The sequence below is a fragment of the Copadichromis virginalis genome, linkage group LG6 (genome assembly GCF_057382275.1).
Source record: "Copadichromis virginalis isolate Kocher_CV1m ecotype Utaka linkage group LG6, C_Virginalis_male_GT1.1, whole genome shotgun sequence".
Classification (NCBI taxonomy): domain Eukaryota; kingdom Metazoa; phylum Chordata; class Actinopteri; order Cichliformes; family Cichlidae; genus Copadichromis; species Copadichromis virginalis.
In genome coordinates, this window is record NC_140623.1 from 26194805 (window position 1) to 26222702 (window position 27898).

A 27898-nucleotide genomic window follows, 5' to 3' on the forward strand; every position below is an offset into this window, starting at 1 on the left:
ACTTTACATCGCACTGGGCATCTTTCATTCTTCCTTGCAGACTCCTTCATGCAACCCACCTCCTCCCCAATTCCGCCTCATGCAAACCACTCATCCAAGCCTCCATCTTATCTTCACCACCACGAGAGTCTAGACTGCGGAGCGAAAAACTTGACATAACTCAGGATATGTGCAGGGTATCCATTAAAACCATTTGAGGAAACTGGAATAAAACAGAAAAAAAATAATAAGTGGAATAAGTGGCAGGCCTAAAAAACTCTCTACAGCAGATGAACAGTATCCGAACGCCATGTCCTTAAGAACTAGAAGAAAATCTCACAAAGAACAGACCCAGGAGCTAAGAGTTGCATCTGGCCTCTTCAGAAATGTTCTCAGTGGAAGGGCGGATAGCAAGAAGCCTTTCTTAGTGAAGGAAGGGAAGAGAAACAGGGACAAAAGGCTGGGGTATGCCAGATTACATGAGAACTGGACTGAAAATTAGTGGCAACAGATCTTTTGGAGTGATGAATCCAAATTTGAAAATTTTGATTGGAATTCTCACTATGTACAGAGGAGGTCAGGAGAGAGCGTACAGCAGTGAGTCTCTAGGGCCAACTATAAAACATGATGGAGGCTCTGTCTGTCTGACTGGCATCGGCTTCATTTCTCATAATAACGATGCTCCCAAGTACAGTGCCAACGCAGTAACAGTATACCTGGATTCAAAAACACAGAAGGATCATGATCAGTCATGGATTGGCCTCCCCAGAACCCAAACCTCGGAGAACAGAATAAAAAGGCAGCCAACATCTGCAGAAGAGCTTTAAATGCCCTTCAGCTTGTACTGAGTAATAAAGTTTATCATAGCAAAGTTTCACTTTCTCCTAAAAGAAAAGCAGAGCTGGAAAAGAGATTGAAGAAGCACTTTTGGTCATACATTTGGTGGTTACTTTGAAAAATAATCGAACTAATTGTCACAGCACAAAATAACGTTTTATTTAATTCTCCTGAAAGTTAAACCGCCATCATTCCTGTTACTGAATTTTAGATTTTCTTTCACTGTTCACGTATTTAAAAAAAAAGCGACATAAAAAAAGGAGCCTTTATTCTGCCCGCTGGGGGCGCTGTGTTTTCTCCTATCACTCTTGACATTAGCGGGGTGCCACCAATCTCTTCCGGGTTCACTCCGACTCGCAAAGGTTGGAAATGAACCTATGAAGACATAATTTATGTACATAACCACGTTTCCCCGATAAAGGGAGAAGTTGTACTGTTATTTTTGGACCTGTGAGCTTTATTGAAGCTTGTAGCTGTTGAAGCCGCTGCTGGTTTAGCTCTCCGTGTAAGTTGAACATGTCTGCGGAGGAAGCGGACAAAACAGCCACCACTGATGCCAGCGCCGGAGACGAGGAGGAGGAATGGCTGTATGGAGGTAAAAACAACCACCTGACGTCCGCAGAAACGGTTCCTTCGAACCGACAGAGACGTGGAACACGATCTCTCTCGCTATGTTCCTAATTAACTGCTAACCAACAGATATCACTGTGCGCTATCCCGTTAATCACGAGCGTTAGCCTGGAAGCTAAGCTAGCAGCGGGTTTTTGGTCGGCCTGTTGTGGCTGCACCGCTCGAGTCAAATCATTTGAGTGTTACTCTGGCTTGTTATAACTTTTAACTGGACTATGAAGTGGCGTATGTATTTTCTGCAGCTCACCTTGTTAGTTTTAAAACAAAACTTTAGTTAAATATATATTAGATAACGATAAATGAACTCAGTTGCTTTTAATTTCTATTCCAGATGAGTCGGAGAGCAAAGACGAGGATGAGGAAGCCAAGCTGAACGCTGCTGTCAGGTAACTATAATTCAATCTTAGCCTGGATTTAAAACAAAAACCCTCTGTGTGTAACACATTTCAGGGTCAACGAGCGTTGGCAAAGTAACTAGCAAAGGTAATATAGTTCAGTACAGCTATCACTTCTCACGAACTCTAGGAGTATTTAAATTTTTAATAATTTTTAGATTTATTGAGGTGGATTTCAGCTGATGCTGTATCCCTGGGGAGGGACAAAAGGCACTATTAATAGACACTCAGAGGTCACTTTATTAGCTGCACCTTGCAAGTAACTGGGTTGGACCGCCTTTTGCTGTCAGAACTGCTTTAATTCTTTGTGGCGTAGATTCAGCAAAGTGATGGATGATTTCATCTGAGATTTTGGTCCATGTTGACTTCATGACATCACACAGTTGTTACTGATGAATCGCTGTACATCCATGAGAATCTGATGAGATATAGGTAGGCTGTATCCTACCTGAGAACCTCAGGTAGGATATGGTGTTTAAATAATGCTCAGTTGGTGTTATGGGAGCCAAACTAAAAATATCTCCCACTCCATTACATCACTAACAATGCTAAGTGGCAGCTACAAGGCAGGATTTGTCAATGCTGTCATGATATTCGTGCCTACCATCTGAATGTTGCAGCAGAAACCAATTCTTTGGTTGGTTATTTGGTTATATGATCTACTGCTGCTGTCCTCAGCTTGAATCAACCTGACCATTTACCTTTGACCTTTGGCATTGAGAGAACTGGATAGTTTTTCTTTCTTTATTTTCCCAAGTCCATTCTCTGTAAACCCTAGAAATGGTTGTATGGGAAAATCCCAGTGGATTTCTGAAATCAGCCATGTCATGCTCCCAAACTAAAATCACATGCTAGATGCATTTACTGCTATGTGATTGGCTGATTAGATTGCTTTACATCTAGTATGTTAGAATATTATTGAAAAGAGAAAATTATGAGGATGTTGTTTGTCAGTCGTTAAAGCTACACATCATCTCTTCATTTATACTCTGCTACATGTGCTGCAGATGCTGATGGCACTATTGCTGCTGTCATAGATTCATTGATCCTACAGGGGGAAACTCTGTTACAGCAGCAGCACAAAGAATAAAATTAGTGTAATTTAATCTAATCTTGTTTAGTAAAGGTACCTCTGGCTCATAGTGAATGCTTTATAATGACACCATTATTAAATTATACCCAGCCTTAGACAGATTTATCGAACATATCTGTGACAGGCCAAAAATAATTTTGGCTTACTGCTATATCATCACTTGGGCTCCACCTAACATACAGACATCTTACAGTTACATTATGTGCTTAAATTTGAATAACAAAAGTGGTTAAACATATTAAAAAAAAACCAAAACAAAAAAGGCAGCAGATCACATGAGTATGTGTACATATCTAGTTTAATTAAAAGCTACTAAGGGAGACTTAAAAACAAACGAATAGTCTTTTGAAACAATTTTCTCCTATTTTTTTTTTCTTTTTTACATACAGATGGATAATAGGACAAAATGTAACACCTTGAACTCTACAGTGAGGTCATGCTGTGGCAGCTTTGTTTTAAGTGACATTTTGGTGGCATGTTTTGTTTTTCTAATACTTGTTTTCTTTAAGATAAGGGTCACTGCAAGTAAATATAGTGTATAGTATAGTGATAATAAGTTATCCTTTGATTAAAAATTTCTTCCTTATTAGAATGGCCTCTGTTAGGATGTCAGTACTCTGATGACTGAATAGTTTAAAGAGTATGAAAATGATGTAAATCAGGTGTTGTGGCCTTCACAGTCACCAGATCTCCACCCAGGTGAAAAACTTTGTGAGATTTTGGACCCAGAAACTTTGGACTGAGAATAAATTTTATATTTGGTCTGTTGTGTCTAATGTTTTTTTTCAGTGCCCCTGCTGATGCTTCAACAGATGATGCTGCTGCGCACGCTACAGGAAATGGAGTTGCCTCTGAGGTGTGTAGCTTACATGCACAGTTTCAATAATTTTTGTTTGTTTTTATTACAAACTTATTTCCAACTCAATGAATGTTTCTTGTGTTGTTTTTACTTCTGGATTTTCAGGCCACAGGTGAGGCTGCAGGCGAGGATGTGGAGAGCGACAGCGACAGCGATGATGACGACGATGATGTCCGTGTCACGATTGGAGACATAAAAACCGGAGCGCCACAGTACACGTACGTTTGAGGCAAATTGTGTTGTTGTACATATTTTTACAGTTTGTGGCTGGTTTATATAAAAGCTGCTGGGTGAGGTTTCTGATTCGGAGATGGCTCATCACCTTGCTTGTACCTTCCTTGTGATGTAGCGTGGTGGTGTCAGCATCGTCCTCTGTGGGGTGCTTCTCAGGAGCAGGAAAACTATTTAGAATTTAACAAATAAATATTTCAAAAAGAACCTCGCAGCAAACCTCACAACGCAGCAACTTTAGATTAGACTATCAGTGCCACAGTAAATGTAAGGAAACTACGAACGTGGAGTCGCTTCAGGAAAATTCTGACTGTCCTTGAGTCTCTGAAATAAACAGAGATCCCAATTGAACATTTGTGAAGAGATCTGTAAGCTCCTCCTGAGAGGATCTGCCAGGAAGAATCTCAAATGTCATAATGACTTGATATGGGATCCTAATGAGTGAGTCAACACTAGCTGTTTGTACTACAAGCTTCTTAATGCTTTGACATGACGGAGTTAATGGACTTTTTGATCCACTTATAAAACAGGATGCTTCAGTGAACACATAAGTTCAAGTGAGCTATCAACAGCTAAATAAATGAATTTGCTGAAAAACTGAAAGGGTAATGTGAATATGGTAATTGTAATTTGAAGTTTATGTTGGGATGTTTCATTCAGAGTCTTAATACTGTTGCTTTCCTCCCAGAACTTATGGAGCCCCACCTGTCAACCTCAACATCAAATCAACAGGCTCCAGACCTTATGGACAAGGTGTCGTTCTCTACTGGCTTAATCTCTTTTTCCCTGAATAAAAACATACAATAAAGACAGTTTGCCTGTTTCATTACTGTAATGTCATCTTGTAACTTGTTGTATTGTTTATTTTCAGTTTCCGCAAAGCTGAAGGGAGTGGATCTCGATGCACCTGGAAACATTAACGGTGTTCCAGTGCTAGAGGTGGACATGGAGTCTTTTGAAGAGAAACCATGGAGGAAACCAGGTGCGTGTGTGCTTGTGTCTGTGTCTTTGCTTTTATAGACAAAATATTTAAAAGCCAGAGGCTGCCTCCAAAGGTGAGTAAATAAGCATTTTATATCATATGGAGAAAAAATAAATGTCTTACAGATTTCATTTTTACTACCGATCTCTCTCTTTTTAAATGCTTTTTATTGTGTTAGAAATCAAACACACAATTTATTATTATTATTTTTTTACTCTAGTGTTCCCCCTTCCCAAAAAAATCTTCTATAGTAGAACAGCTCCAGCTAAACTGACCGAAAGAAAACATTGAGTCTACGAGATCTAGGTAGAAGAATTAAAACTTGCAAGATTTCTGTAGGTGAATCTATGAAAAGATTGTAAACAGTAGCCTGCTGTGGTGTTTGTCTATGGAGCCATCATCTTTCCACTTTCTGTAGCTGTACGACTCATGGTTGGTCTTCCAAGTATTGCCAGCCTTAACAAAACGCTACATGGTGGAGGCACTCTTGCTTTGTGGTCATTAACACCCTCTAATCAGAGCCTAAAATGACTAGCGTGGTTGTGCATTAGTCCTATGCACAGCTCTGCAGACCATTGTCTACATTTTGTATCTGCTTAATGTCACGGTCTGTGACAAGCAGAAGTCACTGCTCCTTTTATCTTTTGCATCAAGAATGTAGTAGAGATTTTCTTAATATTTTAGACACTACAGTGTGCAAGTTGTTTAGTACACAAATATGACCATGTGTCTCTAATTCCATTCCATAGTCCATAATTGTTAGTCAACAGAAATATGGTATTAATTTTTTAAACTGGTTGCTATTCCTTCCTTTTTGAAAATTGCAAGGTTGACATCGTGGATCCAGTCTTAGCTAAATCTGTAAATCCATATTTGCTCCTCAGTAAAAAAAAAAAAGAAAAGAAAAAGAAAATCAGAGCACATCTGATTTTTTTACAGAATTTCATAAAATGTGCATGTTTTTGTTTTTTTTGTTTTTTTTCTATGTAGGAGCCGATCTGTCAGACTACTTCAACTATGGCTTCAATGAAGACACATGGAAGGCTTACTGTGAAAAACAGAAGAGGCTGCGTATGGGCCTGGAGGTCTCTACAGTTGGCTCAGTGACAAGCAAGATCACTGTAAGATATCACTGCACCACTGCTGGCTCTGTCTTTGTTTGTTTTTGTACTTCAGCTCCTGCTTCCACCAACCCTCAGTTTCTTTTTGAGCATTTTATTTGACTTTATACAACGTGTAAATGCCTAAACGTTAGCAGATCTAACGGCTAAATGTTTCATAGCTGTTCCATACAGGTCACAGGGCTACGTAACTTAAAGGGGAAAGCTGTCTGACCTCACTACACGTTTTAGCTTTTGTCTTCAGTTAACCACCAACACAGAGCATGTGGTAATGTGGCTAAATGAGTAAAGGCTTGCATTTTTAGGAGGCAGGTTCTACAGGGTGTTCACACAGGAAGCGATTAGCAATGTGGTAGCAACCAGAGTCAGTGACATGCTTTGATGTCAGTTGACCTACAGGGGAAAGAATAAAGACATTTATGTCATGTTATTTTTGTATCTAGGTATTTTCCTGGAAATCTACCAGCATCTGAATTTTAATTGTAAAAAATATAGCCAATGTGTTTCCAAAAACATGTAGCTACACAGTGACTTCAAAACCACGATGACAAATTTAGAATTTCGTGTACTGCTGCATGACCATTGCTTGACCGTATCTACTTTAAAATCAGCACCCTTGTTCTCCTTCAGAAGATGCATGAATTTTTTTGTGTGGCTCTTTTCCAGGTTCAGCAGGGCAGAACTGGTAATGAAAAAGACATACCCAGTTTGCCAGTTCACACCTCAAAGCCAGACTTCACATCTCCTGTCAGCTTGTATAAGTCTGCTGTCAGTCAGGTCACCAGGTAAGACTCCTGCCTCTACATTCACATGTTTAATATTTGGTAGAGAAACACACTTACAGTTTTTCAGTAGAGGTTAAGCGCACAGTGAAATACATAATCCAGTTATGGGGCTAGGGAGGGTTGGATGAAGATGCTTAAAACAACCACATACAGTTAACTGGCCATCTTTAACGGAAGGACGAGGAGTAAATTGTTGATGGTTTTGGTACAAGAAAGTTAAAATTTCATCAGTTTATTGTGTTAACAGTTTTTAAATCCAACATTCGCAGGCACCATCTTGGGTCATAAGGAGACACAAACACACTGGGCCACTTCCAGAATAATCACCAGTGTGCCTGTGGTTAAAATGAGGCGCCTTCCCATGGTTTTTATTATGTGTGTTACTCTCATTACCCCTGTCCTTTGTCTCAAAATGGTAGGATCTCTCCCCCTCAGTGGACTGGCCCGCCTCCTCAGGACATGTCTTATTATACGTAAGTGGGCATGGCCTTGTCCCTCCGAGGTTAAGGGGGCCTGATGGGAAATGCATAGATGTTTAAGGAATGGGCTTCTCTGGGTGCTTTTGAAGCCTCAAAGACAGCTTGATTTTCATTCTTGTTTCTTTCTGTTTGTGTAGTTGACTTGCATGTGTCTTTGCAGCTTTACAGCTTAAGCAAAAGAGAAGAAATGCTAACAGCAGGCCAGTTAACTATGTGAGGTTCTCATATCATATTAAAAAAGTTATTAGTTTCATTAATAATGATATTTATTTTAGTTGTATTGTAACAGTATCAGAAACTAACTTTAAAATATAAAATTAAACTAAACCTCCTAGGACCTGGTGTATGTGGACATCACATTTTGGGTTGTCTAGACAAAAATACTAAATTGTGCTCTACAAGGGCCTGATATCCACTTACGGGGACATTATCTTGCCACTGTTCTATCAAAATTTAAAACAAGTGTCCTCATTTGTGGATCTCATTTTTGTCATAAACAAAAATCAGGTAATTCTTTGTTTTACATTCATCGGGTCCCAATCAGCCCAAATAGCAAAGAGAAATTGAAAATGCATGCATGGAAGAGTTCGGGTCTTAGGAGGTTAAAGCTAATAAAAATGACAAATACTTTCAACACAAATAGGTGGAAAATCCATTTAAAGATGGCTTCTCTTTTTAAACCGCTATTTTCTTAAGTGTGTTCTTTAATGGTGTTATAGTTTTTATCTGAGACCCAAAAGGCTGATTTAACCAAGCGTAAAAAGAAAGTTACAAATTGTTTTAGATCTAAACTTTGGCTGATTGTTGCAGATATGATGGTGTCATGGTGGCTCTGCAGCTAATTGAATTTTAATTTCAGTTAGAGTGATGGCTTCTGCTGATTTATCAAAACAAGATAATCGAAATAAAACAATAATTGTGCCAAATTTTGTTGTGTTGTAATGCTCTAAAAGTCCTACATCACTTCTTGGCAAATTCAAATTTACTTATAATTTAACGTAAAAATTAAATTAATAGTGTTTATCTCTAAATTTAAGAAGAAAGTGTGAGTATTCATGGTAAGTAGCCTTTATCTCAGTGTTGTTGTTTTTGCCATAGTTAATGAGTACTGTCGTTATGTATGCTGGTAAAACAGCATAAATAACCATACGTACCCCTGGTTTACTAAATTACCAGACAGAAACTGACACTTTTTGGTGAATTTGGCTTGTAATTTATTTGCTCATTATTTTTGACTGTAGTACATTTGAAAGTAGCTGGAGCCCATTTTCTTTGGATCCTGCTCGGTACCATAATGTAAATTTTTAAAAAATTGTCCTTTTTTTTTTTTTTTTTAATTTTTTTTTTTTTTTTAGGAAATCGAGCGGCACAATCGATGTGATTGGTGGACAGTTGGCAACTATCAGCAGAGTTGAGGGTCGTCGCCGACATAATCTAGAGGGCAACAATATTCAGGTACAAGCAAAAACAGAAACTCGCAAGAAAAACCTCCAGTTATAGTTTGTTTATGCGTCTTTCACAGTGAACATAAGGCCTGATTTAGATTTCTGTGGGGAGTCTTTTTGTAGCTTATGATGTAACCTACATAAGTGGCCAGCATTGTTGTTGGCATTTATGCTCGTGCTGGTGTGTTAATTATCTTGTGGTCGCGCCCCAGTGTTTTATATGCACACCCAGCCGATAGAAACAAATAAAATGCTTGGACTTTTTTTCCTTCATGGATTCCCACTCTTTGTTGTGGGTTTTGTTTTTCATTTTTAGAGGCAAACATTTTTTCTCCTTTGTATGTTCCCTCACATCCATTAGGATGGTTTCAGCAATCTCCCTCTAGGAATTTGCTGACATTTGTGAGTCCTTCTATGAATCGTATTCCTTATACTGAGCAGTGATTGTTATTCTCTCACTGATGAACTCAAAAACAGCAGGGAAAAAGTAACTGGAAATGCAAAGGGGAGGAATCGACAGTACTGACAGTAGTTCGGCACTTTGTCCACCTGACATGTTTCTAGTGAGGTGTACACTGGGTTACGCCTCAGGATTTTAGAAGGCTTTGTGGTTACACAGTATGGCAAACTCAACTTCTGATAGCATCAGTCAGCTGTTTTTAGTATGTCGACAGACATTAAAACTGTGTGATGTTTGCTCTCTCTGTGTTCCTCCTCACCTCTCTGTTGTTGTGCAGGTGATCTCTGAGCACTCGACATCAGAGGCTGAACCTGCTCCTGCTAAGATTCCCACATTCTTCCCTCCCGGACCACTTCCTCCAAACATTCCCCCACCGCCATTTCTCCCTCCGCCACCAAACGTCAGTACTGCACCTCCACTCATCCCCCCACCCAGTAAGTTCAGTTTACTGTTTATCGTTATTATCATTATTATCATTATTATTGTTATGCAATATTTTCAGCATGTTTACTCTCTTCACTCCTTCTGTTTCTTTGTAGGGTTGCCCATTACTGTCCCTCCTCCTAGTTTTCCTCCACCAACTAGTGGGCCTCCTCCTTCTATCATCCCCACTATGGACAGGTAATGCGTCTGTACACACATACACACAGTTGCAGTTCAACTCTAGCACTTTAAATATGGATGTTTTTAAAGCTAGTGCAACATCATAATGTATAGCTTGAAAACAACTTGACATAACATAAATATAGACATGTATTCACAAGTGTTTTCAGCTGCATTTTACACCTGTGCACACACTTTAAGTTTACTTCTTTGTACTACCCCAAACGTGCACTGGGGCACTGACCTGCAATTCAGTGACACTGTATAGGTATTATATAAAAGGTTTGTTTTGGCCTTTTTCTTTCTTTTTTTTTCTTTTTTTGGTGCAAAGTTTAAACACACACACATAGTTATTCAAGCTGTGCAACCTTGGGTTAATGTCTAAGGAAACACAGCCTCATGTTTTTTAATGTGTTTTCATTCAGTTCTAAAACTTGAGAAAAGGTATGATGACTATATAATGAAACATAACAATGCCATTGGATGCTATATGACTATATGAACAGTAATCGTTGCGTCAGTGAAAAGGACAACACGCGCACACACATACACACTGAAGTAATGTTTCGTTTCTGTGTGTTTTCGAAGCAGCCATCCAGGAGGTTATGATGGACGCTCTGTTCCTCCGTATCCGTTTCCTCAAGGTACAGACCAATGTAATCTGGTGCTGTCAGTGACAGATGTGGCAAACGTTACGAAAATGCATGTTGATGCATACATTTGCACCATCACCATTTGTCGTTACATATTTTTATTTAAATGAACTCCAGCTTTCCCTCTTATTTGTTTTCAGGTGCTTACCCTCCCCCCATGGTTGGAGGTGTGCCTCCTCCTTGGCCTCCGATGATAGATAACTCCAAACCTTGGGACTATTATTCCCGCCGAGATGACAAAAGAGACAAGGACAGAGAAAGACCCAGAGAGAGGACACATGAGCGGGAACGAGAGAGGGAGCACAGCCCTTCAGCTATGAGCTACACCAGGTACACCAGCGGGACAAAAACAGAGTAGTGAATGGGCTGCTGGGGGATTTGAATGGCATCTGTAAAGCCACAGAAAGGGATAAACAAATAATTTGAGCAGTTTCTTTTCAGCTGTTCGTGGGTATTGGTGTATCAGTGATCATACATATAGTTGTCACGCGGTCGTCAAACTCATCACAAATGTTACCGCGAGCAAATTAAGAGTAATAAAAGAAAAGTGAACAATCGATGTTAAGACGCTGCTTTAAACAGAGACTGAGTTGTTTTATATGTAAATGAAGTAAATTCTTCTTTCCTTTTCGTCTTCTACAGCGACGAGGAGCGGTATCGGTACCGTGATTATCAAGAGCGTGGTTACGCAGAACGCCACCGTGACCGTGCAAGCCGGGAGAAAGAGGAAAGACACAGAGAGAGGCGGCACAGAGAGAAAGAAGAGGGGCGCCACAAATCCTCACGCAGGTAAATGAACACAGTTTTTCTTTCACCCCTGTTGTGTAACTAGTTTATTTGCCAAACTGGAGCATTTTATTTATTTGGTTAGTTTTCTGGTCTTTTAAAAGTGAAAGCCTGTCACATAGTTAACGCTGATGAAAGTTGCTCTCTGTTTTATTTATTGGGCTTAGTTTAACTCCTGTGAATACTATAAATGGATACTTTATGTAAATATTCATGCATTTCTGCAGACAACAAATTTTGATTCTGGAGGTTCTGTGGTTTCCTGTTCAGGGCAATCATATATGAGCAGGCAAAAAAGGGATTGCATTAAATAAACTCTATTGCAATTTTTTATTTTTAGAACTAATGAATAATATCTGTATCCTTAAACACTGATCACTGGGAGGAACAGGAAGTATTAGTCCTGATACACACCAACAAGTCAGATGTCTATTCATATTAATGTACAGAATTCACCTGCTTGCTGCTACTACTGCACATTCACCCAGTGTATATACACTATATGTCTGTATATATATAATGTTCTTCCTCTACACCCCCCCCCCCCCCCCCCCCCCCAATTTTTGCACATGTCGAGGAGCGTGTCAGGCTACATTTCACTGTGTGTTATACTTGTATAACTATGCATGTGACAAATAAAGAACCTTGAACTTGAACTAAACCAGAAGCCCTAAAATATTGGCTGTTATTGCGTAGACAACACACACAGGGTTCCAAGATGATTGGACTTTTAATCACGTAGCGTTGGTGTTCTAGAGCTAAGCTTATGCTGTGAAATGAAATGTAAACATGTGAGTTAAACAGAAATATTTTAGCTTTTACGAATTTTCAGTTGTTCCATATGAAAGTAGAGTTTAAACTAAAAGCAGTAGCAGCTCACGAAGTGTTAGTTTTATCGAGATCTGTCCTTCTAAAACGTTGAGATTCAGTGTTTTTAAACAATTAAAAAGTCAGCTGTAAACTGAAGTCACAGTTTACAGCAACAACAATCCCCCCCAAGAATTTTCAGACAATTTGCTGACGTCATTAAAAATGTCATATGTGTGATATGAGGATCGAAATATCAGAGGAACAAAATTGCTCAACTGACAAACCCTGAAAATATGAAGGTTTTTAATACTTTATTTTCTTTCCACCTCTCCGCCCTGTCTAACCCACGGTTCCTCTCTTCATTCTCCGTTGTCTTTGCCCTCTCTTCTCTATTTCTCTTCTTCTCACCTTTCATCTGTATTGATCTCAACCTTTTTTTGTCCGTGTCTCTTTTTCACCTCCTCTTCCTTCCCATCTCCTTACACCTGCCCTTCTCTTCCGATCATTTTTTCTCTCTCCTGTTCTCTTCACCTTTCATTAGCAGCAGTAGCAGGAGGAGGCACGACAGTGAGGAGGGGGACAGCCACAGACGGCACAAACACAAGAAGAGCAAGAGGAGCAAGGAGGGCAAAGAGGCCAGCGAGGAGATCAGCGCAGACCAAGAGAATCAGGAAGCCATGGAGTAGCGATGACCACTTCCCATCTTTCATCCCTTCATTTGTCTCCATGCTGACCAGAAAGGGAGAAAATGAACGAGAGACCAAGAAAACCAGAAAGTGGCTGAGTGACAGATGGACCTGTCACTCTCCTCTCCATCAGTCTCCATTCTCCTCCACCCTGCTGTCATTCACCCTCACCATCACTTCAGAATAAATGGAGCAAAGGAGGAGGTGAAGGAGGAATGGTCATTCTCCTAACCCATCTTTTCCATCTGATCAGGCAAAACATCATTTGGTCTTTAACCACCTCATTTTTCTCTCTGCCCCTTCTTTCAGAGCACTGCTGTAAATCAGGCTCAAAGATTTCACTGTATAGTCGCTATGATCAGCAGAATTTGCTCTTCTTCTGTTGTTTGTATGTTGTCCATTTGTTCTTGTCCCCAATGAAGACTTCCTTAGAAAGCTGTCAGTTAAGTTCAATTAAACACTTTTTGATAAGATGTCTTTTTGTGACTTTCTTGGAATAAATACTTGTCTACTGTTTTCATTTCTCCAGAGCCTAATAATGTTTGTCATTTTTAATTTTATAGTCTCCCCATTATGCATCTTTAGCTCACAAATTTATGAAGTAGAAAATATGTATGGTTCTTTTCAGATTAATTAAAGAGGACTTCATACACACTTTTCTATATTTTTATTCCTGGACTTTTTTTTTTATATAAAAAACTTTGCGTGATTCAGTCTAAAAATAATGCTTATTTATGTAACGATGAACTTTGGAGTAGTCCCTCAGTTCATCCATCACCTGAATCCAGACTTGGGCCTTTAGACATCTTTCTTCTGACGGACTGCATCATAAAAGACGGAGGTCAGGTGGGTTGGTTTTTCTCTGCTCATAAAGAAGCTATAAGGAGAAAAAAAATGTCTTAAGCTGAGCATTTTGAAGTTGATGTGTACCCTATGCACACAAACTTTATTTAAAAAAAAGGAAACTTTAATGTGAGGATCAACCATTGAAAAAGTACATGACAAAATAAAAATCACAGTGGACCCTCTTTGACTTCAATCATTGAGTTCGTGTAGAACAGGCGCTAATTCCAGGCCTCAAGGGCCGGTGTCCTGGGTCAACACACCTGAATCAAGTGATTAGTCCATTACGGACGATCGAAGTCGCAAAGGAATGACGTCACAAGAAGGTGATTGGTCACTTGCAATGTTGAACCTGGAACAACATTAATTATGATGATGTGGGAACAACGCTGACACGAGGAAATCAGATCGTCCGTTTATTACCAGGCCTCTGAGGAACTTCAAGACATGTTGAGGAGGTCATTTAGCCATTTAAATCAGCTGTGTTAGATCAAGGACACCAACCCTTGAGATGTGGTGTAGAATAATATATGTACAGAGTTTTACACCAGAAAGCCTTCAAATATTAAAATCCCCTCATTATCAATTTAAGACTGGGCTTGTCAGTTAAGTTGGAAGCATCTTGTGTCCAGGAGCTAAAATATTGAATGAAAACATTGTGTTCTTTTTGTCTTTCCAAGCATTTTCCGCATCTTAAAACGACTCTTCAAAATGTGACATTTTTTTTCTGAATTTACTTTTAAACTGTTGGGTTGCAAACCTCTCTACTTTGATCTTATCTCACATTGTCTCTGAAGTCTTCTGGTTTGTTGCAAACCTAAGACAAAAGCTTTCTGCTGGTAACCATTTCAAACAAGCCATACTTGTTTGTCCATTTTCTAATTATACCTATATGAACTTTAACATTTGGTATGCTAAGGCCTGTAGCTCTTGGGTTTTTTGCATTTTCTCTGACCCTTAACTGAATTTGCCAGGATATCCACTGCTTTTTTGTGAATAATCTTGTTTTTTGTAGAATACTTAAAATTGTTTGGAAATGAATAACCCTTCCTAGATCGATGTGCATCAACAGTTGCATCTCTAAGATCATTGCTGATGTCTTTCCTCTTTGGTGTTTTTGTCCTGGATGCTGCAAACTGCTAAAGGTTTGTGCTTTTATAGAGTCTGTATTTGGATGAAGGAGTCACATTTTTTTTCTTTAATTTGTCATTTGTTATGGGTCCAATTAGAGATGACTACCCTATGAGTTCTGACAACAATAAACTTCCCTGTTTTCAGTTACCTTAGAGTCAGTTGAATGCAAATAGAGGGTGTTACAGATACCCGAGTAACACTTGCAATAGTCCTAATTTTACTAACATAAAAGGATAAATTTGTGATCTCATGTATCCATGAGTATCAGTGACTAATCGGGGAAGATTATCTCAGTGAATAAAGAAAACATCAAATGCACTTTATTACAGCCCACACAATGCTCCCTGTTGCATGTGATTGGATCGATATTCCTCAAAGAGGTCAAAGTCTTCCTTCGATCATCCCCTGCTGTTTGCCTTTGCTGCAAAGGTTAACAGCACAAGTGAATAAATCCTGCATCCAGAGAAATCTGTGAGGCTGTGAAGTCAAAATAGAGCTTGGAGGCAAACAGGGAGGCAGTAACAAAAGAAGGAGGAGGAAATCTTGAAAAGCACAAAGGAGACATTTAAAAGATGAAGTGTGTTGTTCTGTTGCTGAGTCTGCTCTCGGTGGGACGCTCAGCTCCCGTGAGCAGCTGTGACACTCTGATAAACCCAATAACTGTCAACACGGATGAGGTAAGTTGCTTTGGAGCAAACTTGTCCTGATATTGGCTCTTGGAGGGAGAAAATTTAGAAAAAAAACCAATCCATTGTCAGAATTACAATACAATTAAAGACTTCATATTGAAATTTAGGGGTAGTGAAGTCCTGGGATTGCATCCAGCACCTGGCTGGTTGGTCTGTGTGGAGTTTCCATGTTCTCAACGTGTTTACACGGGCGCTCTCGAAGTACTCCGGCTTCCTCCCACAGTCTAAAGACATGCCGCAGCCTCAGAGTGTGGAAGATGTGCGCCGTCTCATGGGCATGGCCAACTATCTTGCGAAGTTTATGCCACAACTAGCCACAATCATCACACCATTAAAGGAACTGCTAAAAGACAGAAACGAGTGGATATGGGCGGAGCCACAGGAAACAGCATTTAGGAGACTAAAAGAGATATTAAGCTCTCCAGAAGTGCTCACTCAGTACTCCAACTCAGCAGATACACGAGTCGCTGCAGATGCATCGCCATACGGTATCGGGGCTGTTCTCACTCAGAAACAGTCTGACAACTCCTGGCGACCGGTCACATATATCTCAAGAGGTCTCACAGACACAGAGAAACGCTACGCGCAGATAGAAAAGGAGGCGCTCGCTGTAACGTGGGCGTGTGAACGACTGTCATCTTACCTCATGGGCTTACAGTTCACTCTAATCACAGATCACAAATTCCTGGTCCCTCTTCTGAGCACAAGAGGCCTGGACGACCTGCCTCCACGCATCCTGAGATTCCGCCTCAGGCTGCTGCGCTTTACTTTCACCATTGTCCATGTTCCAGGGAAGAACCTCGTCACTGCTGATGCTCTCTCACGAGCACCGCTGGCGGGGCCTCCTTCTGCTGGGGATCTTCAGCTGGAAAAAGAGGTGGAGGTTTTCGTGGACGGTGTAGTTTCCCATCTCCCAGCAACAGATAAAAGGCTGGAGGAGATTAAGTTGGCGCAGGAAATGGATGACCTGTGTAGAAGGGTGGTGAATCAATGTGCGACAGGCTGGCCAGAAAAAGGTAAACTAGATCCAGAGTTAAAGGGGTACTGGGAATACAGAATGGACTTCAATCTAGTCCATGGTCTTCTCATGAAAGGGGAGAGACTTGTGATACCACCTCAAATGAGAGCGGAGGTTTTGTCACGTTTGCATGAAGGCCACCAGGGCGTTTCAAAATGCAGGGCCAGAGCAAAAGAGTCGGTGTGGTGTCCGGGCATCTGAACCCAAATACGTCAAATGGTAGACAGGTGCGAAACATGTCAAAAACATAGGTTACAGTGCCGTGAACCAATGCTGGCAACTCCTGTTCCCCAGCCAACATTTATATGTGGGGCCCATATGGTTTGGAAATGGGCTGAAAAATGGGCCCCATATAGGATTGTCCGCGGGTTCCGTAATGGCCCCATATTAAATGCCCATATAGGTGTTATGTTAGGAAAATCTGGGAACTAAATGGGCCCCAACTGGGAAAAGTACACAGAAACCCACCTGGGCCCCATCTTTCAAGTTTTTTGTGGGTACCATGTGGGCACCACATAGGCTAAAAAGTGGGTTTTAAGTGGGATTGTCCGCGGGTTCCATAATGGCCCCATTTAATAAGCCCATCTCGGTGTTATATTGGTAAAATCTGGGAACTAAATGTGCCCCAACTGGGCAAAGTACACAGAAACCCACCTGGGCCCCATCTTTCAAGTTTTTTTGTGGGTACCATGTGGGCACCACATAGGCTAAAAAGTGGGTTTTAAGTGGGATTGTCCGCGGGTTCCATAATGGCCCCATTTAATAAGCCCATCTCGGTGTTATATTGGTAAAATCTGGGTACTAGATGGACCCCAACTGGGCAAAGTACACAGAAACCCACCTGGGCCCCATCTTTCAAGTTTTTTGTGGGTACCATGTGGGCACCACATAGGCTAAAAAGTGGGTTTTAAGTGGGATTGTCCGCGGGTTCCATAATGGCCCATTTTAAATGCCCATCTCGGTGTTATATTGGTAAAATCTGAGAACTAGATGGACCCCAGCTGGGCAAAGTACACAGAAACCCACCTAGGCCCCATCTTTCAAGTTTTTGTGGGTACCATGTGGTTACCACATAGGCTAAAAAGTGGGTTTTAAGTGGGATTGTCCGCGGGTTCCGTAATGGCCCCATTTTATAAGCCCATCTCGGTGTTATATTGGTAAAATCTGGGAACTAAATGGGCCCCAACTAGGCAAAGTACACAGAAACCCACCCAGGCCCCACCTTTCAAGTTGTTTTGTGGGTACCATGTGAGTACCACATAGGCTAAAAAGTGGGTTTTAAGTGGGATTGTCCGCGGGTTCCATAATGGCCCATTTTGTAAGCCCATCTCGGTGTTATATTGGTAAAATCTGGGAACTAAATGGACCCCAACTGGGCAAAGTACAAAGAAACCCACCCGGGCCCCACCTTTCAAGTTGTTTTGTGGGTACCATGTGAGTACCACATAGGCTAAAAAGTGGGTTTTAAGTGGGATTGTCCGCGGGTTCCATAATGGCCCCGTTTTATAAGCCCATTTTGGTGTTATATTGGTAAAATCTGGGAACTAAATGGACCCCAACTGGGCAAAGTACACTGAAACCCACCTAGGCCCCATTTTTCAAGTTCTTAGTGGGTACAACATGAGGAAAACATGAGCTAAAAAGTTGGAATGGCATTAGCAGTGGGTTCTGTATTTGCATCTTATTTCTAGTTTGAATTGACTAAGTTCTGGCACTGAGTGGGCCCCATGTAGTAAAACAGTCACAAAATCAATTTTTCAGACGGCTAATACGGGTTCTGTGACACAAAGACACCAAATATATTAAAGCTGACCGCAAACAAAATCTAGTTTGTAAATAAAACCATTTCAAAAATCACGAGGGTACACAAAACAACATTTTTCACATTTATTTTGTCCAACAACTGTGATTTTACGTAACTGTATTCCAAAGTGCGTAAACGTTTAAAAACTAGAAATGTCGAACTACAGCAAAATTCCTTAGATATTTGGAACTGTAGCAACATGGGGAAAAAGTCAGATGGAAAACTCAAAAGCTTATCTTGAATCAGCAGGGTTTGTTTTTTTACAGAGCCGTAAGTCTATTTTGTACCCTTGCAGCCCTCGGTCCTCCTCTGTCTTTAGCTCCACTGAACCACTTGGACAGAGCCTTCTCTGCTTCTTGCAAGTTGACTTTTGATGTTAAATAATTCTTCAGTGCCTCTGCAAATGAAGAAGAAGAAAAATGGGCAAGCCAAAGTAAAGTTAATCTTAGCTTACTTCATTTGGTGATGATTTGCAAAGAACAATGTTTATTTCACTTTATTGCCTCAAAAAATACAAATTGCATGATAACCAATCTCAGTTACACTTTCAAACACTTTATTAAAAAAGTTTAGTTTTCTAAAGTTCAAATTTCTCAAGTGAAACTAACTTACCATACACAACATTAAAAAGACGCAAATCTCTGAACTTTTTTCCCCCATGTCGGCCAAGCATGTTGTACTCCACAGCCAGCTCGGGTGATATGAGGAATTTCATCATCCTTCTTGTGGCATCGTCTACACTTGTTTCCCCTGTATCTGCTACCATGGCAACCTGAGGGGAACATACAAAAAGGACAGATTAGATACTGGCATCTGGTTAGGATGCCTCCCTGGTGAGGTGTTTTGGGCACGTCCCACCAGGAAGAGACCCAGAACACCCAGGACATGCTGGAGGGACTATGTTTTTCGGCTGGCCTGGGAATGCCTTGGGATTCCCCCGGAAGAGCTGGGCCAAGTGCCTGGAGAGAGCGAAGTCTGGGCCTCTCTACTTAGTACCGGATTGGGTCGAGGGGCAGCAGCCTAAGCTTAAGATAATGGACCGGAATGGAGGATAAATGGACGCTTTACATATTACTTAATGTTTACTGTGTGGTGATAAAAAAAAAAAAAAAATGGTAGTAAACACAAGCTAAACTAAAAAAAATTTATTGCGCTTCCTTAACCCTTTATCCCCAATAATGTTACGCAGGATAACTGGTAGGTCTGGTAGGTTTTTTCCTCTACTGTATACTATATGAATGTAATCAAGGATTAATAACAGAAAGAAAAAAGAAATTGAAATTTTGCCATTTTTACTAAAGGCAATCAAAATGTACATGAATAAAATATTTAAATTAGTCAATTCAAATTAATAACTCTAAAACACTGAACAAAATTAAGTATTTGACCCTGTGGTTTATTTTCGGACATCTCTTTTCTTCTAAAAGTCCAGGCGTGTTGGGCCCCTGGCAGAGCTCAGGTTTGACGAGACAGGTTTGGAAAAACCTGTCGCTGGCGACTTTTTGGAGGCTAAAGGGTTAAAATAAATAGGAATTGGCCAAAATTTGTATAAACTATGAAATAGCAGAACAAAAGTAAAAAAAAAAATCTTTATCTGTTATCAGAATCAAATATTTGATTAGAATAAAAAATTTAACTTTCTGGAAGATTTCTCGTTACATCTGTCATAAAAGTAACAACATCTCAGAAAAGAAACATGATAGCAACAGAAAAATATGATAGCAGTGTGATGTGACGGTCCCTGGCCAGATTTTTACACATATTATAAGCCCTGTGACACAAAAACCACAGAACTCTGACACGCACAGACTGTTTTCCTTCGTGCTAATGAAGAAAAATGCTGGTCTGGTATGTAAAAGGGAATTTATTCTTCCAGGACCTGAAGCTCCGTAATGCAGCCCTCCAACAGCCAAACCTATCTGTTCTCTGATTGTCTTGATGCATGCTCAATCATCCAGGTAAGTAAATCTCCAAAAGTTGATTCTGTTCATCTGGACGTAGCGCTTGCAGCATTTTCTCCCACTGAAAATGCTACGTCCAGATGAACAGAATCAACTTCTGGAGATGTTCTCTGATTGGATTGTTTAATTGGTGATTGACATGAAATTGACCAATCAGCTGAAAGGAAGAAAAATAGGGTCAAAATTTGGATGTGTAAGTATAAATCCACACACAGCCAGGAAAGCCGAGCGCAGAGTTGTTTGTAGCACCAATTCAGCCAGAGTGGAGCCAGATGGATTTTCCATCCATCCACACTGTAAAGTCTATAGACCAGCAAGTGATAAATTAACAGTGTTGTTGGTATTTTCTAAAACAGGAATTGCTGTTTATAGTCCTCCTGTATATCTGCATGTTCCCTCCCAATTAAAACCTGTGATAATGGAGATTCAAATTCATGTCATACCTATACCAACAGTTATCAAGTATCCAGATCGACCTTTACTGATGTGCTCTGTCAGTGCGCCCCAGGGCAGCTGTGGCTACAATGTAGCTTGCCATCGCCAGTGTGTGATTGTGTGTGTGAATGGGTGAATGACTGAATGTAGTGTGAAGCGCTTTGGGGTCCTTAGGGACTAAAAAAGCGCAATACAAATGCAGGCCATTTACCATTTAAAGGAAAATTGTTATTTCCATGTATTTTCCTGTTCTGCCTTCAACTTTGAGGACTTCCCCCCACATTTCTAGTTGTGACAGTGCACCTACAACAAAAAAAACCTGCTGTGATTTACATTTGTTGAAAGAGCAATTTTGTAAAATAGTCTATTTTTGTATGCACAGTTTACAAATCTGTCCTGTACAGCATGGACTGATTGCATGCTAAAAAGTTGTTGCTTAAAAATAAAACAATAAATTTTTAATTAATAACATCAGCAGAAAGCCTTGTTATTAATTAGATGTACAATTTCTATAGAATACGAAACAACTCAGTTCATTTTTGATCATATCAATACCAGCACAACTAGTGATGGGATTTTCGTCTCTTTTTAGAAAGCCGGCTCTTTCGGCTCCCAACCGGCTCTTCAGGTTGTTTTGTTGCTTTAATTAATTTATTATTAACAACAATATAAAATTATGAACAAAAGGAATTACTAATGTAAAAAAAGAAACGTGGTTTTAATTATATATGTTTATATATAAATATATATGGTGGCCCCTAGAGACAAAGCATGTTAGGGCTGGGCGATATATCGAGTTTTTTAAAAATATCGATATATTTTCATACGAGATATAAGATGTGACAATATCGTTTATATCGATATAGTCTATGTTACGTTATAATTATACTTGTGGAGCCGCAGGTTTGCCTCTCTTTCGTCCACTTTTGTCTCTACGCAACGTTACTCGGCCTCGCCTCTCCTTCACTGAACACAACTCCCCCTCCCCCATAGCTTCACCTGCAGGCAATGACAAGATGAAAGCGGAAAATCTCCGTTAGCGAGTTACCGTGCGTGGGGCTGGACAGCGTCAACGTGTTAGCGAGCTAACCGCGCTAACGAGCTAACCGCGCTAACGACATGCAGCCCGGAGGTGCTGCACGGCCTAAAATCCTTTCATTTTCTCAAAACTCGACAGTGCGCCTTATGTATGAATTCTGGTTGTGCTTACTGACCGCGAACCGATTTTATGTGGTACACAGCGCTCGGCAATCTGTCAAAAAATGTTTTAATATGACTTTGCTAAGCTACGGAGCTGCACCACTTGATGGATTGTCGGAGGATTACGGCTACCGAGGAGGAACCTCGCGGAGTGATACGTACTGTGTGTGTATAAGGACCACAAATGGCACCTGTTCAGAGACGTGGTGCAGCTGTGAAATCTGTCTCTTTGTTATTATGCTCAGCGTCTATTAGTTTACATTTTGACTGCACAATTGTGAGCTTTTTGTTATGCACAAAACCAACATTGTTTTCTTTTATTTATGGACCATGATTATTTAATAAATGCTGATAATTTATTTTTGAGTAATTTCTTCATGTACATCTACGCTGTATGTAAATAAAAGTGCCCGTGTGACATCTGGGACACAGTGTGACTAAGAACTCTCTTTTTGTTAACTTATGGCTTTAAAGAAAAATCGAGATATATATCTTATATCGCCATCCAGCTAAAAAATATCGAGATATGAATTTTGGGTCATATCGCCCAGCCCTAAAGCATGTACAAACTCCAAAACCCATTTCTAGCGTCAACTGAACTTCCAAAACAGAGCTATCTAGATCACTTAATTTACACAATTGAAATCATATGTGTATTGTTTGTGTATTTATACACAAGCACTCATATATTCATAAAAAAATTCCAAAAACTGTTCATTTACCTGTTACTACCACACACCAAATCCGGTCGTTGGTACTTCCTGGCTTGTGTAGCCACTAGGTAACAAAATCTCAACACTGTGCCTAGCATCCTGGAGCACTTCTGTTGTGTTTTGTACGTGCTTTGGAGTTTGTACGTGCTATGGAGTTTTTACGTGTTTTGGGGTTTGTACGTGCTTTGTCTCTAGCGGGCACTGTAAATATACTTTTATTTATTCTCTCCACATAAAATTTAATAAATAAATCATATAATACAAAAAAACAACTATTTACATTTCAACTTTTAACTATTTAAATTTTCAGCTTTTTCCTTTTAAACAAATGTAAAGTGAAACAACACAAAACACCACAAACCACAACACAATTAAATATAAATTATAATATGAAAACAAACAGAAGATGCACATTCTCTGTCATATGGGCCTGCATGAATAAACTTTCTGAATCCTTTATCATCCGCAATTGAAAATAGTTGTGGATGATTACTATACCTTTCTAATGTGACGTTGTTGTCCCTGCCTCTTTCTCTCTCTCTCCCTCCTGCTCTGTTACTGTGCTACTGCGTGTGTAACAACCGCCCCTCCCCCCTCTTCCCAGCGCAAAGCACAAGGCTCGCGTGCAGAGTGAAGCGGAAAAAAAGTGCGAGAGAGAGAGAGGGTGAGAGAGAGAAAAAACACACGCTTGTGTCGTTCACTTCAAAGAGCCGTTTCGTTTTGACCAACACATCACTAACAACCATGATGAAAAACGCTCATCTGCTTCCATCACCATCAGCTGATTAACATTGAGCTGCTGCAGTCAACACCATCAAACTAATTTAGTGTTTAATGTTATGTTATTGAATGCTTTTATTTTTAAATCTTTACCAGCGCTTAAAGACTGTAGATGTTCACACCTGGTGTTAGAAAACCGAGCTCACAGCAGTATTTTTTTTTATAACAGGAAATTTAAATTTTTATTGGTTACCGTGTTTATTACCACTTTTATCAGTAATGTACTTCCTATAAAATATGGATTTGATAAGTTACCGGTTTATTGAAATCAGCTAGTGAACACATCGATCACTTTATTGAACTACACGCCTTACACTCTTGTGAGCTCTGGTTACTAACAGCAGGTGTGAATGTTTGGAGTCCAAAACGCAGATAAAGATTAGAATAACAAGGCAATGTAAAATCAGTTTAATGCAGTTGACAGTAGCAGCTCAGATGGAAATCAGCCAATTGTGAGGAGAGCAGAGGACCAAAACTGTCAGAGTTGTGGGACAAGTGAAGAGAACACTGTTGGGATTATTGTTAGCATAAAAGATGAAAATTAAATAAATGTTAAATTTTAAAATAGATCATTGCCTCCTGTGCCTAAATAAATATATATACTTAATACCAGTAAAAAAAAAAAAAGGATGCCCCAAAGACCATCACTTTTCAATAATAATAATAATAATAATAATAATAAGTAATACAAATAATATGAAAGTTACTTACATGTCAAAGATGGTGCTTGTGATCTTGAAGAATCTAAACGTGATAAGGAAATGAAAGAAAGTGCATGAGAAAATACAAACATTTTTGTTTTTTCCCAGGATAATTCAATATAAAAGATTCTCTTACTAATGCACAAAATGAACAGTGTAATTAAAAGTTTGAAAGGCACTGCATGTGTTTATATGATAAACTGACTAATTCAAGCAGCAAACACTAGCAGTGCAAAAATGTATCTAACTAACTGACAGACTTTAAAGTCACAGGAAGATATATCAAAATGGTGACTTATGCCAGAACAAATGACTTGACAGACATAAATCCTAAATTCCTTTAAGTAAAAAAGGAATTACTTTTTTATAAGTGGTCCCTAGTGGTTTTCTAATTATTACATGGCTTGTTAATTTTTTATTAAATTATTAAGAAGCCAGATGAGTTCAAAACATTTACAAATTACTATAAAGCACTATCCAAACTTCAAATCAAGTGGCAAAATCTCCAAATTAAAAGTACTCGCAAACTATAAAAATTTGATTATACTTAAAAATATGCAAAAACTAATTTAGTGGAATTTTTACCTGCTCAAGAATACATTGAACATGCAATATTTAATTGAAAAGAACAAAATTTGTGTACTTTTAGAAAGGATTATTAAATATTTGGGGATACTAGCCATAAAGAGGGTCTCGTACATTTACGGGCATCTAATTTCCTGGATTTAATGGTTTAAAAGTTTAATAGGTCTTTGAAGTTGATAATAAAATTGAGTCCATTATTAGCAAAAAGAATTTAAAAAAAAAAGAGCAAAAAAATGCTTAATATATAATAATTGTTTTAAACTTTAGCTTTGTAATTGTAGCAGATTTCATTATGTCTGTAATTTTTTATTTAGCCCCACAGTAGTAAAAGCCATAAATGGGAGTTAGATTTATTACTAGTATTTTACACAGCATTCAGCTATAATAACATGTTCTGCATTTTCCTACTTCACCATCTGATCTGAACAGCTGCACTCTCTTAATTAATTAATGACCTAACATTTCTCAGTAACCAATAGCTAGATGGAACAGCACAGTATCTAAGAGAGTGATCAGACAGTGTTTGAGCTAAAGACGCTGTGTGTTTCTTTTGGGGGCTTTTACACACTGATCCACCACCGTTTTCCTATAGTACAATGCATATCTGGTAACATTACCGTATTCAGATCAGAAAACCGTTTCAGCTGCAGGCATCTACTCCTGTAATTTAAACAATCACCTTGGTACACTGCACATGAATATTACGTAACATGGTATGACTAGCTCATGTTCAGACATTTAAGATACTGTTCAGCCATTTTGTTTACTGGGTAGTGCATAATGGCCGAGTTAGCTGAGCAGGAATCCACTAAAGCCAAAAAAATAATATAATTTTTTTTAATTAATTACAAAAACCTTATAGGAAAACCCAAGAAACAGTTGCAGAAGCACAGAAAAAAAACTGCCGTGTATGTTATAGTGTGTAAATTCAAAAACTGTATAGAGAGAATGGTGCAATGAAAACAGAATAAGATAAGATGAACTTTATTGAGTAGAATATAGGCAGTAAGAGTTTTGTAATTAACTTTAAATTATGTTTGCCAAAGACAATGCAGTAAATTAACCCAGTTCTACCTGCTAGCTAAAGATGTTATGCTTCTTCCCCTTATACCGTTTAGGACGACTATAGAAAGTTACTAAAATAACCATTGATGAAAACGTATCAAACTTTAAGTATTTACCTTTGTCATAGTTTTCGATTCTTTGGTATCCTTTTGTCCTCCACGTTCTCAAACACCAGGGAGAGAAAAGGCGCAACAGACGAAAGACCGCGAAGACTATAGGCGGTGCAATCTGCTCCTCCCTCTTTTTAAACGAGCCAATAGGAGCTGCTCACATTAAAAACAACTTTATTTAAAAAGTCGTTTTACACCTGATACAAAAATTTTAAAAGTCAAACAATGCACAAGTTTAAAAGAACATTTTTATTTTTAAAAGTTTTTTAAGCATAGGGATGGTTAATATGTTTAAAAAAGTAACATATAATATTTATCAAAAATTGTCACCCAAATCAACATCATAATAAAAATATAATTAATAAAAATATAATAATGATAAGAAGAAGAATAACAGTTTACCTAAAAGCTCTTCTAACATTAGACTGGTTTTGAAAAGTTTCAATAGTGTCAATACACCATAAGGACAAGGGAGTTTCACAGTTGAAGTGTGACTGCTTGAAAGACCCCATTCCCTCTCCTTTCCACTAGTTCAAAGAAAATATAAATTATTTCTGGTTATATAATTTGAGGGCACAAGTTTGAAGAGTAACATTTTAACAGATCGGTAATATACTTCAGGAGCTTTACTGGATCTGATTAACCAAAACTTCCATCTTCCATGTAGCTAACTGTCTTTTCTCTAATACAGTAGAGTGTGTCTGATCTACTAAAAATCCTCAACTGCATGTTTGCTCAAGTAAATAGTCTTAATTGTTTGAACAACCAGTAATCCTTAATTTGCAAATGCCAAATCTGGATTTTGTCTGTGTAATTCACTTTTATCTTAGGTTTTTTATTCGTATTTTTTGCTTTTCTTTTTTTCTACTCTTGTGTCCGTTTTAATCACTTATTATTGCTGCTGTGACAAGTGAATTTACCTAAGAAGAATCATGAAGTCCTTATTTTATCTTATCTGAGCCTCACCATGCCGCCTACCATGCAGAGTTCACATTAAGTACATAAAATGAAATCTAAAATTAAAAAGTAACCAGTTTCAAACCAGTTATTTGGAATAGTGTGCAGAGTGTTTTGAGTAACATTGAATGTTCAAAAACACCAAAGTTCCTATAGTCTCACTTGACAGCTGGGTTGTAGTGTCTGATAACACATAACATCTTGAGGTCTCAATGTGGACTTTGAGTACATTTGCTAGCCAAGGCTAAATACTGAGAGGGTCAAAAATGAAGGGTAAAGAACATCTGACTGTACATAAGGGTAGCAAAAGTGATAGACTGAGGTTGTGCCAAATATGTTAAAGTTAGGGTGATTTCTTAGAGAATGGTACCACATGGGTGCCGTCTGCAGGTTATAAAAGAGAGTTATGTTCATACTTTCTTTTGAGATTATTTTTACAATTTGACTTTCAGAACTCCCTGGGTTGTGCGCAATCTGTGATGGGCTTGTTTGGAATAAATCCTCCTTTATTCAAATAACACTTTCTCAGGCTCTTCACAGAAGAAGAATCCTCACATAAGCATGTGCTACCATTTTGAACCAATGTACACATTTACCATCACTAACCCAACTAGGACCTACATTGGATGCCAGCCCATATGGATTTGATGTTAGAAACCCAAGTGGGTCCCATATATACTAAACAATCTTGAGCCCATGTAAAATATATGCCCATATTAATTTAACACAACCCATTTGGGGCCCACATAGACATGTTTTCAGGGTCTGACTTGCATTTGCCCATGTGTGACACATATAGTTTGACCAGGTGGGCCCCACCTATGTCATCAGTACTAAAAAATATATACTGATTACCTAACTTTGCCCCACCTGGGGCACACAGCAAACGCTTTTCTTTAAATGACTGTGTTTGCCCATGTCTAACCCAGGTGAAAAACCCAAGTGGGTCCTACGTGTGTTTCCCATTTTGAAACAAGTGAAGTGTTTCCCATGTTTGACCCAGCCAGTACCTTGTATATGTTTCCACTTGGTTTTGCCCATATGGCTTTCATGTGAGAAACCCAAGTGG

At 39.1% G+C, this 27898-nt stretch overlaps 1 protein-coding gene and 1 long non-coding RNA gene across 7 annotated transcripts; one reads left to right on the top strand and one right to left on the bottom strand.

Annotated features, from left to right (window-relative positions):
* Window positions 1–1120: 1120 nt before the first annotated feature.
* Window positions 1121–13307, top strand: fip1l1b (FIP1 like 1b (S. cerevisiae)). Of its 6 annotated transcripts, none has more exons than XM_085459491.1 (16): window positions 1121–1411; window positions 1778–1832; window positions 3724–3790; window positions 3899–4011; window positions 4713–4777; window positions 4896–5006; window positions 5997–6127; window positions 6794–6912; window positions 7332–7385; window positions 8747–8846; window positions 9574–9730; window positions 9836–9917; window positions 10488–10543; window positions 10693–10882; window positions 11195–11341; window positions 12690–13307. In XM_085459491.1, the coding sequence occupies exons 1-16, from the start codon at window positions 1333–1335 to the stop codon at window positions 12832–12834; spliced, it is 1671 nt and encodes a 556-aa protein (XP_085315617.1). In that variant the 5' UTR covers window positions 1121–1332; the 3' UTR covers window positions 12835–13307. The 6 variants fall into 6 exon arrangements, with proteins under 6 accessions (XP_085315617.1, XP_085315619.1, XP_085315620.1 ...); XM_085459493.1 differs by having other exon boundaries at window positions 12693–13307; XM_085459492.1 differs by having other exon boundaries at window positions 1122–1411; window positions 10491–10543.
* Window positions 13308–18391: 5084 nt separating this feature from the next.
* Window positions 18392–25956, bottom strand: LOC146707900 (uncharacterized). The gene is made up of 4 exons (XR_014920891.1): window positions 25879–25956; window positions 24123–24155; window positions 18935–19094; window positions 18392–18719 (listed from the first exon to the last, which is right to left on the bottom strand). It is a non-coding gene; the product is annotated as an uncharacterized LOC146707900 (long non-coding RNA).
* Window positions 25957–27898: the final 1942 nt, after the last annotated feature.

Bases quoted from the DNA above. Each gene is read 5' to 3' on its own strand.
- fip1l1b (XM_085459491.1), top strand. From the start codon at position 1,333: ATGTCTGCGGAGGAAGCGGACAAAACAGCCACCACTGATGCCAGCGCC. The intron at 4,012-4,712 runs GTACGTTTGAGG...CTTTCCTCCCAG, and splicing joins ACCGGAGCGCCACAGTACAC to AACTTATGGAGCCCCACCTG. The intron at 5,007-5,996 runs GTGCGTGTGTGC...TTTTCTATGTAG, and splicing joins GAAACCATGGAGGAAACCAG to GAGCCGATCTGTCAGACTAC.